The 15,318-nt window shown below is 41.7% G+C and overlaps 1 protein-coding gene across 1 annotated transcript in view; it reads left to right on the top strand.

The window, feature by feature from the left end:
- LOC137436886 (plexin-A1) overlaps window positions 1–15,318 on the top strand; it is a 427,871-nt gene that overhangs the window by 188,068 nt on the left and 224,485 nt on the right. Inside the window, 1 exon segment of the mRNA XM_068131094.2 lies at window positions 845–945. Within this exon segment, the coding sequence (XP_067987195.2) occupies window positions 845–945 (101 nt within the window).

The following is a 15,318-nucleotide window of genomic DNA, read 5'->3' as shown; positions in this document are numbered from 1 at the left end:
TAGAAATTTGAAAAAAGTGGTTGACCTTTGGCCAACGTTGAACTTTTGACTTTTTGACCTTTGGTGGTTGAATTCAGTTAGATGATATGAAAATCCTATTCAAATTTCAAGTCAATCGGATGAAAATTGAGAATTTTAGAAATTTGAAGAAAGTGGTTGACCTTTGGCCTATGTTGACTTTGTGACCTATGCTGACCTCAAAAATAGTAGTCGGTTGAATTCAGTTAACTGACATGTAAATCTCATTCAAATTTCAAGTGAATCGGATGAAAATTTGAGGATTTTAGAAATTTTAAATTGTTGTTGACCTTTTGGCCTCTTCTGATCTTAAAAATAGTTGGTGGTTGAATTCAGTTAGCTGATATGAAAATCCTATTCAAATTTCAAGATGAAAATTGGGGATTTTAGAAATTTGAAAAAAGTCGTTGACCTTTGGCCAACGTTGAACTTTTGACCTTTTGACCTTAAAAATATATAGGATTTTGTCGGACCACGAACGCTACCATTTGGTGAAGTTTCGTGAAGATCGGTTTAAAATTGTGACCTGCAGGCAAGTATAAGTGAGTGGACAAACAAACACATAAACACACAAACAAACAAACAAACAAACACACAAACCGGAGTGATCAACATACTTGCAAAAAAATATTTTTTTGCGAACTAAAAAACATACAACAGGCAAACAGACAGACAGGGGAGAAAACCATTGGCAGATGTAAAAATATGGAATGGCAGAGGGGTGAGAAACAATGGATAGGTGGGACATTTAGCAAAATTCAAACTGGTGATTTGTGAAATCATGCTTGTGCAATATGCGGACATTGTTGTGTGTGTGGTCGTGCAGGTTTCTCGTGTGCCTGTGGAACGCTGTGACCAGTATAGTACTTGTAAGAGGTGCCTGGGGGCTGGCGATCCACACTGTGGGTGGTGTGTTCTGCACAGCAAGTGAGTGATACTGTTTGATTCTTCTTGAGATGTTCAAAGGGACAGCAGGAAGTTTTGCTTTCATTTATGAGAAATGTAATATACATGTACATATACATACAGTGCATTCAGAAAGTATTCAGACCCCTTCACTTTTTTCACATTTTGTTATGTTGCAGCCTTCTGCTGAAATCGTTTAAATTCACTTTTTTCCCTCATCAATCTACACTCAATACCCCATAATGACAAAGAGAAAACAGGATTTTAGAAAGTTTTGCAAATTTATTAAAAAGAAAAAACTGAAATATCACATTGACATAAGTATTCAGACCCTTTGCTATGACACTTGAAATTTAGCTCAGGTGCCTCCCATTTCTCTTGATCATCTTTGAGATGTTTCCACACCTTGATTGGAGTCCACCTGTGGTAAATTCAATTGATTGGACATGATTTGGAAAGGCACACACCTGTCTATATAAGGTCTCACAGCTGACAATGCATATCAGAGCAAAAACCAAGCCATGAGGTCGAAGGAACTGCCTGCAGAGCTCAGAGACAGGATTGTGTCGAGGCACAGATCTGGGGAAGCCGAAAAAAAATTCTGCTGCATTGAAGGTTCCCAAGAGCACAGTGGCCTCCATAATTCTTAAATGGAAGAAGTTTGGAACAACCAGGACTCTTCGTAGAGCTGGCCGCTCGGCCAAACTAAGCAATCGGGGGAGAAGGGCCTTGGTAAGAGAGGTGACCAAGAACCCGATGGTCACTCTGGCTGAGCTCCAGAGATCCTGTGTGGAGATGGGAGAAACTTCCAGAAGGACAACCATCACTGCAACACTCCACCGATGTGGGATTCATGGCAGAGTGGCCAGACGGAAGCCAAACAGTTCAATCTTGGTTTCATCAGACCACAGAATCTTGTTTCTCACAGTCTGTGAATCCTTCAGGTGCTTTTTTTGCAAACTCCAAGCGGGCTTTCATGTGTCTTTCACTGAGGAGAGGCTTCCGTCTGGCCACTCTGCCGTAAAGCCCAGATCGGTGGAGTGTTGCAGTGATGGTTGTCCTTCTGGAAGTTTCTCCCATCTCCACACAGGATCTCTGGAGCTCAGCCAGAGTGACCATCGGGTTCTTGGTCACCTCTCTTACCAAGGCCCTTCTCCCCCGATTGCTTAGTTTGGCCGAGCGGCCAGCTCTACGAAGAGTCCTGGTTGTTCCAAACTTCTTCCATTTAAGAATTATGGAGGCCACTGTGCTCTTGGGAACCTTCAATGCAGCAGAATTTTTTTTCGGCTTCCCCAGATCTGTGCCTCGACACAATCCTGTCTCTGAGCTCTGCAGGCAGTTCCTTCGACCTCATGGCTTGGTTTTTGCTCTGATATGCATTGTCAGCTGTGAGACCTTATATAGACAGGTGTGTGCCTTTCCAAATCATGTCCAATCAATTGAATTTACCACAGGTGGACTCCAATCAAGGTGTGGAAACATCTCAAAGATGATCAAGAGAAATGGGAGGCACATGAGCTAAATTTCAAGTGTCATAGGAAAGGGTATGAATACTTATGTAAATGTGATATTTCAGTTTTTTCTTTTTAATAAATTTGCAAAACTTTCTAAAATCCTGTTTTCTCTCTGTCATTATGGGGTATTGAGTGTAGATTGATGAGGAAAAAATGAATTTAAACGATTTCAGGATAAGGCTGCAACATAACAAAATGTGAAAAAAGTGAAGGGGTCTGAATACTTTCTGAATGCACTGTATATGCTTGTGCGACACATGGGCGTCATTCATGCAGCACCAATCTCTGCCAGAGCACACCAGATCGCTGCCTCACCATGCATCTCAGATACAAAGCTCAGCAATGCCATGCCTGATCAGTGATCACTCACAAACGATGCAACCAGCCTGATACAGTGAGTGCCTTCAGAAAGTATTCACACCCCATGACTTTTTCATATTTTGTTTTGTTACAGCCTGGATTTTAAATGGGTTAAATTTACATTTGCTGGCACCGATCTACACAACATAACCCATAATAATAGAGCAAACGTATATGGTTATGTATGTTTGTTTATGTGCGACTAAAATGTCTTCTTCTTTTTCAAATTTAATTAACACCCAAAACAGTCCGTGAACTCTTAATTACGTTTAGACTGTTGAGACCCCTCAGACCTTTGACGACCCTTTAAGTCTCCCAAGACCCTTAAAACCAACAAGACCCCTGAAGACCCAAAATACCCTTAAAGACCCAAAAGACCCTGAAGACCCAAAACACCATGAACACCCAAAACACCCAAAAGACCCTGAAAACCCAAATGGGCAAAGACCCAAAACACCCTGAAGACCCAAAAGACCCCGAAGACCCAAAAGACCCCGAAGACCCAAAAGACCCCAAAGACCCAAAACACCCTGAAGACCCAAAACACCCCGAAGACCCAAAACACCCAAAAGAACCAAAAGCCCCGGAAGACCCAAAATTCCCCAAAGATCCAAAACACCCTGAAGACCCAAAACACCCTGAAGACCCCAAAGACCCTTAAATACCCTTTAGACCCAAGAGGCCCTTAAATACCCTGAAGAACCAAAATACCCCAAAGACCGTTAAAGACCCATAGGAACCAAAAGACCCTGAAGACACCGAAGACCCAAAAGACCCGAAAGACCTCGAAGACCCAAAACACCCCAAAGACCCAAAAGACACCGAAATGGTCAAAGATGCCTATCCCTCTGAAACGACATGTGGTGAGGTGCATGGAGTCATGCTAGTAACCCATAATGACAAAGTAAAAACATGGTTTTAGAATTTAACAAAAATATATTGAAAACAATGCTGAAATATCTAATTTACATAAGTATTCAGCCCCCTGAGTCAATATTTTGCAGAAGCGTCTTTGGCAGCGATTACAGCTTCAAGTCTCTCCTTCTCGAGGGTATATCTGCATCACCTTTGCACATCTGAATTTGGGGAGTTTCTCCCATTCATGTTTGCAGATTTTCTCAAGCTTTGTCAATGAACGGGATGGGGAGTGTCGGTGAACAGCAATCTTCAAGTCTTTGCACAGATTCTCAATGGGATTCAAGTCTGGGCTTTGGCTGGGCCACTCAAGGACTTTCACGTTATTGTTCTGAAGCCATGTTCTGAAGCCGTGAACCACTGTTGCTTTGGCTGTATGTTTGGGGTCATTGTCATGTTGGAAAGTAAATCTTCACCACTGGATCTGGAATGTAAAGGTTCTCCTCAAGCTTTTCCTGTACTTGGCTCCATGTATTGTTCCCTCTATCCTTACATGTCTTCCAGTTCCTGCTGCTGAAAAGCATCCCCATAGCACGATGCTGCTACCACCATTATTCACAGCAGGGATGGTGTTGGATGGGTGATGAGCTGTGCTCGATTTCCGCCACACGTAGCGTTTTGCATTCAGGCCAAAGAGTTCAATTTTTATTTCATCAGATCACATAATCTTTTGCCTCATGCTCTCAGTCTTCCACGTGCTTTTTTGCAAACTCCAGGCATGCTGTCATGTGCCTTTTTCTCATGAGTGTCTATCGTCTGGCCACTCTCCCACAAAGCCTAGATTTGTGAAGTGCTGCAGAGAGTGTTGCCCTTCTGGCAGGTTCTCCCATCTCAGCCAAGGAACTCTGTAGTTCTGTCCAATTAGTTATTATGTTCTTGGTCACATCCCTGACCAAGGTCCTTCTTTCCCAGTTGCTCAGTTTGTTCGGATGGCCATATCTAGGAAGAGTCTGGGTAGTTCCATATTCTTTGCATTTCCGAATAATTGAGCTCACTGTGCTCTTGGGAACTTTCAACACTTGAAATTATTTTGTACCCTTCTCCAGATCTATGCCTCCTCAAAATTCTATCTTGGAGTTCTTTGGACAGTTTCTTGAACTTCATGGTCGAGTTTCTGCTCTGACATGCACTGTCAACTGTGGGACCTTATATAGAAAGGTGTGTTTCTTTCTAAATCATGTCCAATCAATTGAATTGGCTACAGGTGGACTCAAATCAAGTTGTAGAGACATCTCAAGGATGATCACAGGAAATTGGATGCACCTGAGCTCAATTTGGAGTGTCATAGCTAAGGGGTTGAATACTTATTGACTCAAGACATTTCAGCTTTTCATTTTTAATTATTTTGTAAAAACTACTAAAAAAAATTGACTTTGACATTATGGGGTCAATCTTTATGGGATCAGTTAATTGACTGATCTATTATGTGCAGATAAGTGACAAAAAATGTCAATTTAATCCATTTTAAATTCAGGCGAAAACACAACAAAATGTGAAAAAGTCACGGGGTGTTAATACTTTCTGAAGGAACTCTATTAGGCCTCACCAATGCAATGTCGAGAGAATCCAGAAAGGAGGGTGAAGCAATGTGGTGTGCCCTCATGTGTGCATGGAAATATTTACACAATCCCTCCTATATTACCACCTTATACAAACTGATTGTGGAGTGGACAGATGGATGATGGTGTGCTCAAGGTCTAATATTCCTCACACTCTCTATATGAGCATATGGCCAGAAATTGGTTGTGAGCTGGATAAAAAATAGCTGTAACGTGTCTCACTTCTGTTTGCTTCTGTTCCGCGCTGACGAGGGCCAATAAGGCAGAAACACATGTCTGTGGATGTTCCTTCCCCTGATGGAATGGTCTATATAATTGAGAATGAAATCCTCTTCCTGGTATTGGCAATCCCACTGGGAAGTAGCGGGCTGTATATCTGCTAAGCTCATGCATAATAGGCGGAGCCTGTGCAATTATTTAACCAGAAGAGCCTTAAAAAAAAAAAAAAAAAATATATATATATTTATAACAAGACTCTTAAACATCTCACACGTAAATGGAGGGAATAACCATTAAACTCTACTAAGTCGGTTATTCCCTTCTATTACAGGTGAGGGATGTGATTGGGTCTTGTTTATATGGTAACGGCTATTGACATTGCACGTTGTGCATGCTTGGGATCCTTTTGTGCCTCCTACCCTGTCGCTTATAATATTTGGATTCTCATGTATGTGCTACTTGTGAATGTTTGTAGCTGAAGAGGAACTCAGGTAGGGTTTCAAACAGCAACGGGCTTACCTTGTGTAGCTTTCCTTTGTTTGCGTTATGCAGCTTTCTTTGGCTAGAAGAGTATGGGGGGTAACATATGATGTATATTTTCTGGCAGGATGGCCTAGAGTTACACACACTCACCTTTAAGCTGTCTATCCTGGGTTTGAATCTCCACCCAGGTCTCAACTGTCATCCTGGTGTTTCACAGGCAAGGTGATTTATCTCTGTACCGTCCCTTGGATTAACTTTAAAATTGTGTCCCGTCTGCTGGCATTAGTTTCTCATTGATAACTAAACATCCTTCACATACTAACAACATTTACGATAACAACATTCTTACCCCGATAACTGGTGTTGAGTCGTGGGTTTACCGGTATGACCTGAATCGAAAGCACAGAGCTCCCTGTGGAATACACCTGCGTCACCGAGACCGAAAAGGATGCGTCAGTCGAGATCGCAAGCGAAGGTCATGCTGATTGCGTTCTTCGACACAGAAGGAACGGTTCACGCAGAATTTCTTCCCAAAGGTGTTTCTTCTCCATGCAACAATTTTTGGTGGCAAAAACATTCCTGTCAATTCCGCATCCACATTATTAGCCGACTTGGCACAGTGACACTTCTGGCTGTTCCCCAAATTGAAACAAACTATGACAGGGAAGCGATTTGACACGATCGAAGACATCAAATCCAACACGCAGACCTCTGAAGGTGAATAACAAACGATCACATTATGACAAGAACACAATAACACGTCGAAAGCAGTGTGTGTGTATATATTTTGAGGATCATAACTTTTGTATTATATGAAGCCTTACACCTCAACTGCCATTTTGTGGTGCGGTCTTTCATGCATAACCCTTTTTCATCTATCAAGCAAGAGTACAGGGTTGTGTCTTTCGACCAATCTTGAGCATCCGACGCATCCTGGTACCCTGCTCTGCCTGATATGTTTTTTTTCCAGGTTCCAGGTAGAATACAAGGACACATTATTTCCTGGCTTGCTGATTTCATCCACTCTTGCTCTCAGCATGTAACCCTCAACAGAATCCTCGTATCAATCCCAGTGAAGGCTGGAGTTCCCTAAGGCAGTTTCTTGGGCCTAGCCGTGTTCCCTACGCGGCGCTACGATGCTGCAGGAAAATCTCTTCGCACCTTCGCAGATGACTCTAGGTTCGACTGTACAACTCCACATGCCACTCGAGTCGTAAACGGCGGTTTCCCTCCCTGCTGACCTGGAAAGCATGAGGTTATGGTTTGCTGCTTGGAACATTTCGATGAATGCAGTTAAATCTGAGATTCTCACCCTATCTCTCTGGAACTATCATCAAATGAACCCCCACCAATCTATTGCCTCAATCAAACACAGAAAGAGGTTCAATCTGTCCAACTTTTGGGTCTCATTATCAGGTATAACTTGTCCTGGGCAGACCATGTATTGACCTTCAAAGCCAGCTGCAAACCTGGCATCCTCATTCGCTGCAATTTCTACTTTGGTAAACCTGAACTTCTCACATCTTGCGAGGACTTTGTCCAAAGCTCAATGTATAGTGCTGCTATTCATTATGAGCTGGTACCCCTTCTGGCTACTTCTTTTTTTTTGTTTTTGTATACAAGATCGAGGCTCGTGAAAGAGCTAACATTAATCACACAAAAAGTCAAACACACACACAAAACACAAAAAACAAGGGGAGCGGTAGACAAGATGGGGAGAGAGGGGGAAGGACACAAACACAACATTTGAAAGCAGGGACATCGGGAGAAATGTGGGAGGGAGAGGGCTTGGGGGGAGGTGGGAGAGGTATAAAACATATGGATACTGCAAGGACTTCCAGGAAAGAAGTTGGAATTTCAAAAAAGTGTATCTCGGGTGAAAATTAGCGGGGTAGAAAAGATCAAGGTTTTGGATGGGGGAAGATAAGAGATGGTGGTGAACAGCTGTTTTGAAGACCTGGAGGGAGGAGTGGGATTGAAGGGACTGGGGGAGTTTGTTCCAGAGGTGGGAGAAAAGGGGAATGAAAGAGTGAAGGTGAGCACAAATCACACAAAAAAGAAAACGGACACACAAAACACAATAAAGGGAGCGGGAGACAAGATGTGGAGAGAGAGGGAAGCACACAAGTATAACAGCAGAAAACAGGGACATCGGGAGATCTGTGAGAGGGAGAGGGCTTGGGGGGAGGAGGCATGGGAAGGGGGGCTGGGGGTGGAAGAGGTATAAAACACATGGACACTGCTAGGACTTCCAGGAAAGAAGTTCTTCAAGGAAAGTTCTTCCAAGGACTTCCAGGAAAGTTGATCCAAAGTTCTCAAAATGATTGGCAACTCTCACAAAGAAGCAGAAACAAAGGGCCTGCCACTTTCTCATCACGAACAGGTCTGTCTGTTTCCTTCCAACTGTCCACAGGTCTTGTTCCTCTGCTCATTCATTCAGTCCTACATCCTTCTCCAGTTCTTCCATTCATTGAGTTGTTAGTACTTGCACCTGTGAGTTGTTGCACCTGTCCACAGGTCTTGTTCCTCTGCTCATTCATTCAGTCCTACATCCTTCTCTAGTTCTTCCATTCATTGAGTTGTTAGTACTTGCACCTGTGAGTTGTTGCACCTGTCCACAGGTCTTGTTCCTTTGCTCATTCATTCAGTCCTACATCCTTCTCCAGTTCTTCCATTCATTGAGTTGTTAGTACTTGCACCTGTGAGTTGTTGCACCTGTCCACAGGTCTTGTTCCTCTGCTCATTCATTCAGTCCTACATCCTTCTCCAGTTCTTCCATTCATTGAGTTGTTAGTACTTGCACCTGTGAGTTGTTGCACCTGTGCACAGGTCTTGTTCCTCTGCTCATTCATTCAGTCCTACATCCTTCTCCAGTTCTTCCATTCATTAAAGACCATCACTGTGTCATCTGAGTTTCCATTCATATAGTCCAGGGGCCAATACTGATATTTTAACAAATTGGTACCACCCAAGGTCAGCAAACAATTTTGGTATTTTTGTCTTCCTCCATGTCTCTAGTTTATATTTTGGTATGATAACCCTGCCTATCCAGTAGCTTAATGATAGTTATCACTCTGTAAACAAACCCACCTCCATATAATCTGGAAGTTGAATTTTAGGGGAGAGGGGTAGCATTTTTGCTTATAACCTCAGTTCGACTGAACATATTTTGACAAATTATGATTCATTGTGAAGCTACATCATGTATCTACACAACTGTAATCCAATTTACACCTTTAATTATCAGGTGACTTCCTCGGAGGTCAAAAAGTCATGTTTCATTTGCAAAATCGAAAATTTAGCGTGTTTTTGTTTTCAACTGATCTGATTACTATTTCGTGATGTGTAGATGCTGAAATTATTTCACAATGTATATATAGGACGTTGTGGATGATTTTAATAACCTAGCATTCACAAAACTTCAACAATTAACTTCATATTAACCCTTTTTATGCAAGCATTGTTTCTTCGATTTCCGAAAAATTTAGTCATTGCCTGTAAACAAACCCGCCCCCATATAAAATGACTGTATGTATCATATATTATGACTTCCAGACAATATTTTTGGAAAACCAATGAATATGTCTCCAATGTGTTTTATCATTCACATACCCGCAAGCATTGGTATAAAGTTACACATTTATAAGAACATAAGCAGATAAAACAAACAATCATCACAAAAGAAATAAATAAGTTTTATTATCTCTGTTTCAATAATGTACAAAAATATTCAAATTGTCTAATAAGCCATTTTACTTGTTGTGAACACCACCTAGGTAATGCTCATACATTATAATCTTGTTATTTGAAGTGCGTTTAGACTACAAACAGTTTCTTTCATGTCATTGGGACAAACTCAGTCTGTGTCACAATCGTCCACATCACCATCATTCAGCTCTATTTGTTCTAGTTCATTTGCTTGGTTGCTGCAGGTTTGCAGCTTACACACGTCTGTGCATTTCAGACCATTTCCAAGGCATGTGCAGATTGGTAATTTGCATGATCGTACACATGAGCAGGATAGCAGGTCCAACACAGCCTCTGGTGCAGGTGTACCTCGCATCCACTCAATGGCCAGATCCCCATCATGAATCTTCCATCCATGAGCCATTGGATAGGGTACGCTAGGATTGCACTCCAAACACCTCTGCCAGATTGCAGCCTGATAGTTTGCTCGTAAGGCATGCATGAAGAGACAATCTTCACAAGGGGGAAGCTGACTGGAGTCAACTTCTCCATGCCTTGCACAAAACAGCTGGCAGCGAAGCTTGTTGACTTGAGTTGTGTTTGTGGAAGGCAAATACATCCGACATGTTACTTCCTGAAGCTTTCCAAATAGTTCATCAGAGACCTCCCAGGACCTTCCCAACTCTCTGAATGTGTCTTGACAGGTCTTGTTAGTCTTCAGTTGTTTGAACATGGCCGACTTTCCACGCCCAGTGAAAGCACTGACTGTATCACAACCCGTAAATGAGAGCATTCCAATCAGAGCATCACAGACATTATCTCCTAGTGCATGACTTAGCTTGCTGATGTCAGTGAACCTTGTGCGGTTCTTGGTGCCACAATTCTGGAACATGGGACATGGAATTGACATGGAATTCTCTTGCTGACTCCAATGCTTATAATCATTACATCTGTGTCCTCTGCTGTGACTACTATACCCTTGTAGCCTGATTCAGCTGCATGTAGAGCATGGAGTAGAAGACGGGTGTCTGCTTCTTCCTGGGTACTTGATAGCTACGGAACCTCCTCCCATCGTTCCCTTGTGAGCTTGAAACAGACATCCTCACAGGTAACATACAGATATTTGTCCTTGATCTCCTCAAGTTGACCTTTCCATTCTTCCACAAAGAACCTGATGAGGTGTGTTTTGTTTTTAGAGCTACACAAAAGCTTCCTCCACTGGTGTATATTGTGGCCAGGCACAATGCTCCTTAGCTCAATACCTGAATCTGTGCCTCTCTTTGCTCTCTCCAAATCTTTGATGGACATCTCTCTATATACATCAAAGATAACATCAATGTGCTTGCGCTGACCACCTTCATGGATAACTTGAGCCAATACTGATTCTGCCAGTTGGGAGAACGTTTTGTCTCTCCCCTTCATCTTTTGGACCAGGCTCATTCCATCTATCAGAGTGGCTGAAGGTTGAGGGATTATTTCTGCTGGTGAGACATGCTTCTCCAACACCCTGGCAAGAGCAGCCTTGTTGGTCTTACGAAGAGACCCATCAATGTTGGCTAGGGCCCAAGGCAAAGGTCCAAGCGGGTGGGCTAAAACTTCACCCATGTGCAGCTGCCTGCTTTCTGCAACAAGAATCATCTGCTCAAACAGCTTCCTATCAGCCTTGAGGATAACTTCCTTTCTGTTGCCAAAGGTACGTGATTTCTTGCCAATGTCTGAGAATGTTTTCAGCTTCTTCTTTGTAATCCTGTCATGAAACTTTATGGCTGGACTGTCTGACTCCATCCTCGCTTGTTTGAAATCTTCATAAGCGTCTTTACCTATTTGGTGAGCTTCAATGAGGTTTTCAGCAACATCTGGAGGTGCAGCAATGCCAGTCGACAAACTGACAATGTCATCATGGTCAGGATCGAAGGACTGATCCAACTGGACTCCATCATTTCAACAAGTGACTGAATATCAGCTTCATCCTTCCTGATTCTTGGTAATTGGAGATCAGGATGACTAAAGTTGGAGTCATTCTCACCAATCATGTCCTGATCCTGCAAGATCCTGCAATATCCTGCAAGGAAAGCAAGGCATAAGACATATTTCATTTAGGATTTACGAGTCACAATATTCTTTTAGTATCATAATGCTCTATTTAAAGCAGGTTTCACATTTGTACAGACAATGACAAAAATTTTCGGAGATCGAAGAAATAATGCTTGCATAAAAAGGGTTAACATAGGGTTAATTGTTGAAGTTTTCTGAATGATATGTTATTTTAAATCATCTACAATGTCTTATCGATACATTATGAAATAATTTCAGCATTTACATATCACGGAATAGTAATCAGATCAGTTGAAAATAAAAACTCTTAATTTTCGATTTTGCAATTCAAACATGACCTTTTGACCTCTGATAAAGTCACCTGATAACTAAAGATGAAAATATAATACAGTTGTGTAGATATATGATGTAGCTTCACAATGAATTATGATTTGTTAAAGTATGTTCAGTAGAACTGAAGTTATAAGCAAAAATGCTACCACTCTCTCCTAAAATTCAACTTCCAGATTATATGGAGGTGGGTTTGTTTACAGAGTGAAAACTATCATTAAGCTACAAGATAGGCAGGGTTATCACACCAAAATATAAACTAGAGACATGTAGGAAGACAAAAATACCAAAATTGTTTGCTGACCTTGGGGTGGTACCAAAATCTGTATTGGCCCCTGGACTAATAATATAATTGTGACTTAGCTATTTTCCTCGGAACAACTCCTTCAAACAAATGCGTCCAGTCAGATTTGAAGCCACAGCCTCTGGGATACCATTCCAATATTAACAACATTAATACCTGGTAGCATGAGTTGGATTGATAATCACAGCAAGATGATGTGACATGGAAAATACTTAGGGACTCATTTGAGCTTCCATTCCCATCTTCTCCCAAATTACCCGATTGATGCAGGCTCCCGGATAAGTGGCCGAATGGCTGAGATGACAATTTTCTGGCTGGGAGATAAACCTTGCGGGGACGTATAACCTGTCCGCATGCATGATGTACTTTCCCAAATGAAAAACCTGTACGGTATTGCTTTTACGATAGAAAAATACAACCAGGTGGTGTGTGAATTAGCCAGCAGATTTTACCACTCCATCTGTGAAATATGTAGTCTTGATTTAATAAATGGTGCCATACTCTGCGGAGCGGAAGAGATGGTGGGGATGGAGCCCAGGTTGTTGTTTTATATCCCTTGCTTAAAGGTTTTCCTTTTGTTCATAAATCAGTTGATGACAATAATGCATTTTCCTGGAAAGCAAGAGAATGCTGGAAGCAAGTGCTTAAATGCGATTTAGCTGACTTGTCAAAACCAAAAATAATAAGTTAATGTCTAATACCCCCATCTGGTCTTTATGGTGTTGCCGGGCAGAAAGTCTAGGCTGTCTAATACCCATCTCCTTTCATCATCTGCAAAGGCCTGTCACCTTAATGCTAGGTTCGTCTTGAGTTATGGTCCTCCAAAGCATGTGGCTGTTAGAATGTCTGCTTTATTTATTTCAACCCTTATTTATTTATTTACCTCTTTCATGTTCCAGGAAACTTTCTTCCAGGACACCGACGATGGTGGGTATTTCTTTTTTTGAGGAATAGCCATCAGCCGCGGAACCGTTTATTTTTCCAGCCGCCATTGCGAGGGCCTGGTCTCGGCAGGAATGAGGTGCTGAATTATTGATGGAGTGGTCGCTCCTGCAAAGCTGAAATACAAACACGTAATTTGATTCTCCATGACTTGCACCAAGTGAATGTGCCAGCGGACAGGCAATCATTTCATTGTGCGGTATTGTGGTGGGTCTATGAAGAATTTATTGTAACCACAAACGTTTCAGATTACAAAATAGAGCAGGCATCAACTCACCCACCAGAAAGAGATTAATTCCCAATACATTTAGGAAACAATTTACCAGGAAGAGACAAGGAATAGCGAAAAGGATGTGAGATACGTATAGGTAACCAAAAGAGCAAGATCTTTAAAGAATGGGAGTAAAGACCATTATCCAAAACAAACATTGTGCATGGATTGAGGCAGCATCGCAGGGAGAGATCTCCCTAAAAACAATAACTGACAAAGAGGACACACACAAGCGCAGCATTTTTTGTATCAGTCTTTGCCACACATTTCTACCTTAGCACGGCGTCGGCGCAAAACGAAAGCGGCTTATGGTACAGAGCTTACAGGGCATCCCGTGGGCGGCTTGACACAACAAAGCATTTCAGGTATTGGCGAAGTGAAGAGGAAGGCCTCATTTGCATAATGCAACACGTCATCAGAGAGTCATCATTTACATCAAATTGTTAGTCACAATGGCAGGCAAGGAAACGACAAAATGCCACTTCTTCACCCCTGATATCTGTCAAATTCCCATTCCAGTTATCCCACTTTATTCATGTCATTCTTGCTTAAAGATGGACAAAAAGATACTCGAGATCTTTTTTTTCATATTCAGCATTTTTGTGATGCTTTGCAGTATTTGAGGTTGCTGGAATAAATACGAAAATAAATAAATAAACAAGCAAATTCATTCCGTTAAACTTGGATGCAGGCCAAAAGTCCTAAATGGATGGTATCACCATTTGTTATTGTTATTACAGAAAATTCATAAAGTTCCACCTTGAAATTGAACCTCAATATTACAACTCAATATCCAACAATGTTTGAATACCCCAAGGTAGGAGTGTAATGCATCTTAAAAATACAATTGCGTATCATTATTGGATAAGAAACTGGTGGCCTAGTAGTGAGGTAGGTAAGCTAGTATTCCACAAAGGTTATCGTTTCATATTCCATGTAAAACAGCACAGTGTTAAAGGTTTGGATTATAACCTTCAGGAACCCAAGCTATGGTCTAAGGAGAATATAATGTACTAGTAGGCCAGCACCTGTGGGAAATCCACGGGCATAGGATGCCGCATGTAGAGTTCTCCAAAATGGGTACTGGCATTTCAGCAGATATCCAGAAATTATGCAACATAAACAATTTATTTACTTCACAATTGTCCATGCACTTGTTAAATACAGTTTGTTTATATGTCCTGTATTTGCAAACTATTCAGTATTGAAAACTCTGTCGAAAAACAAAATCACGTACAACAACAACCTTCCATGTTTTTCACCTTGGTTTACATAAAAAATTTTTCCCAAAAGGACGGGTTGGAGTTTTCTTTGATTGAAGACTTCCAATATTAATCATGACTTTTATTTCTTCTGCATGGGTTGTAATCAAAACATACCTTTCTTTCATGATAGATGACGCATTGTCCCGCTTTGAAATGTACATCAACTCAGAAGTCCTCTTGCGTGTACTTTGGGCAGTGTATAGGGAATAGACCACTGCCTCAATCTTCCCTGAAATAACATACATTACCTCATTTCCTCTGCATGGGCTGCAATCAAAACATGCCTTCCTTCCATGATAGAAGATGCGTTATTCAGTCTTATAAAGTACACCAGAGGCCGAAAGCGAAGGACCTACACCTGAAGCCTGAGGCCTATAAGTAGCAACCAAAATGGCGGACGGATGATTTAATTTTTTCAGGTTACAATTGTCGGTGGAGTCAGGCCAGCAAGCCAAGCTCCACCTTGGATGGACAGAGCTTCAGAGCGACT

The sequence above is a fragment of the Myxine glutinosa genome, chromosome 11 (assembly GCF_964187855.1).
Source record: "Myxine glutinosa chromosome 11, kmMyxGlut1.1, whole genome shotgun sequence".
NCBI lineage: Eukaryota > Metazoa > Chordata > Myxini > Myxiniformes > Myxinidae > Myxine > Myxine glutinosa.
Note: the sequence above shows the minus strand (reverse complement) of the source record. Positions and strands in the feature narration are given on the sequence as shown.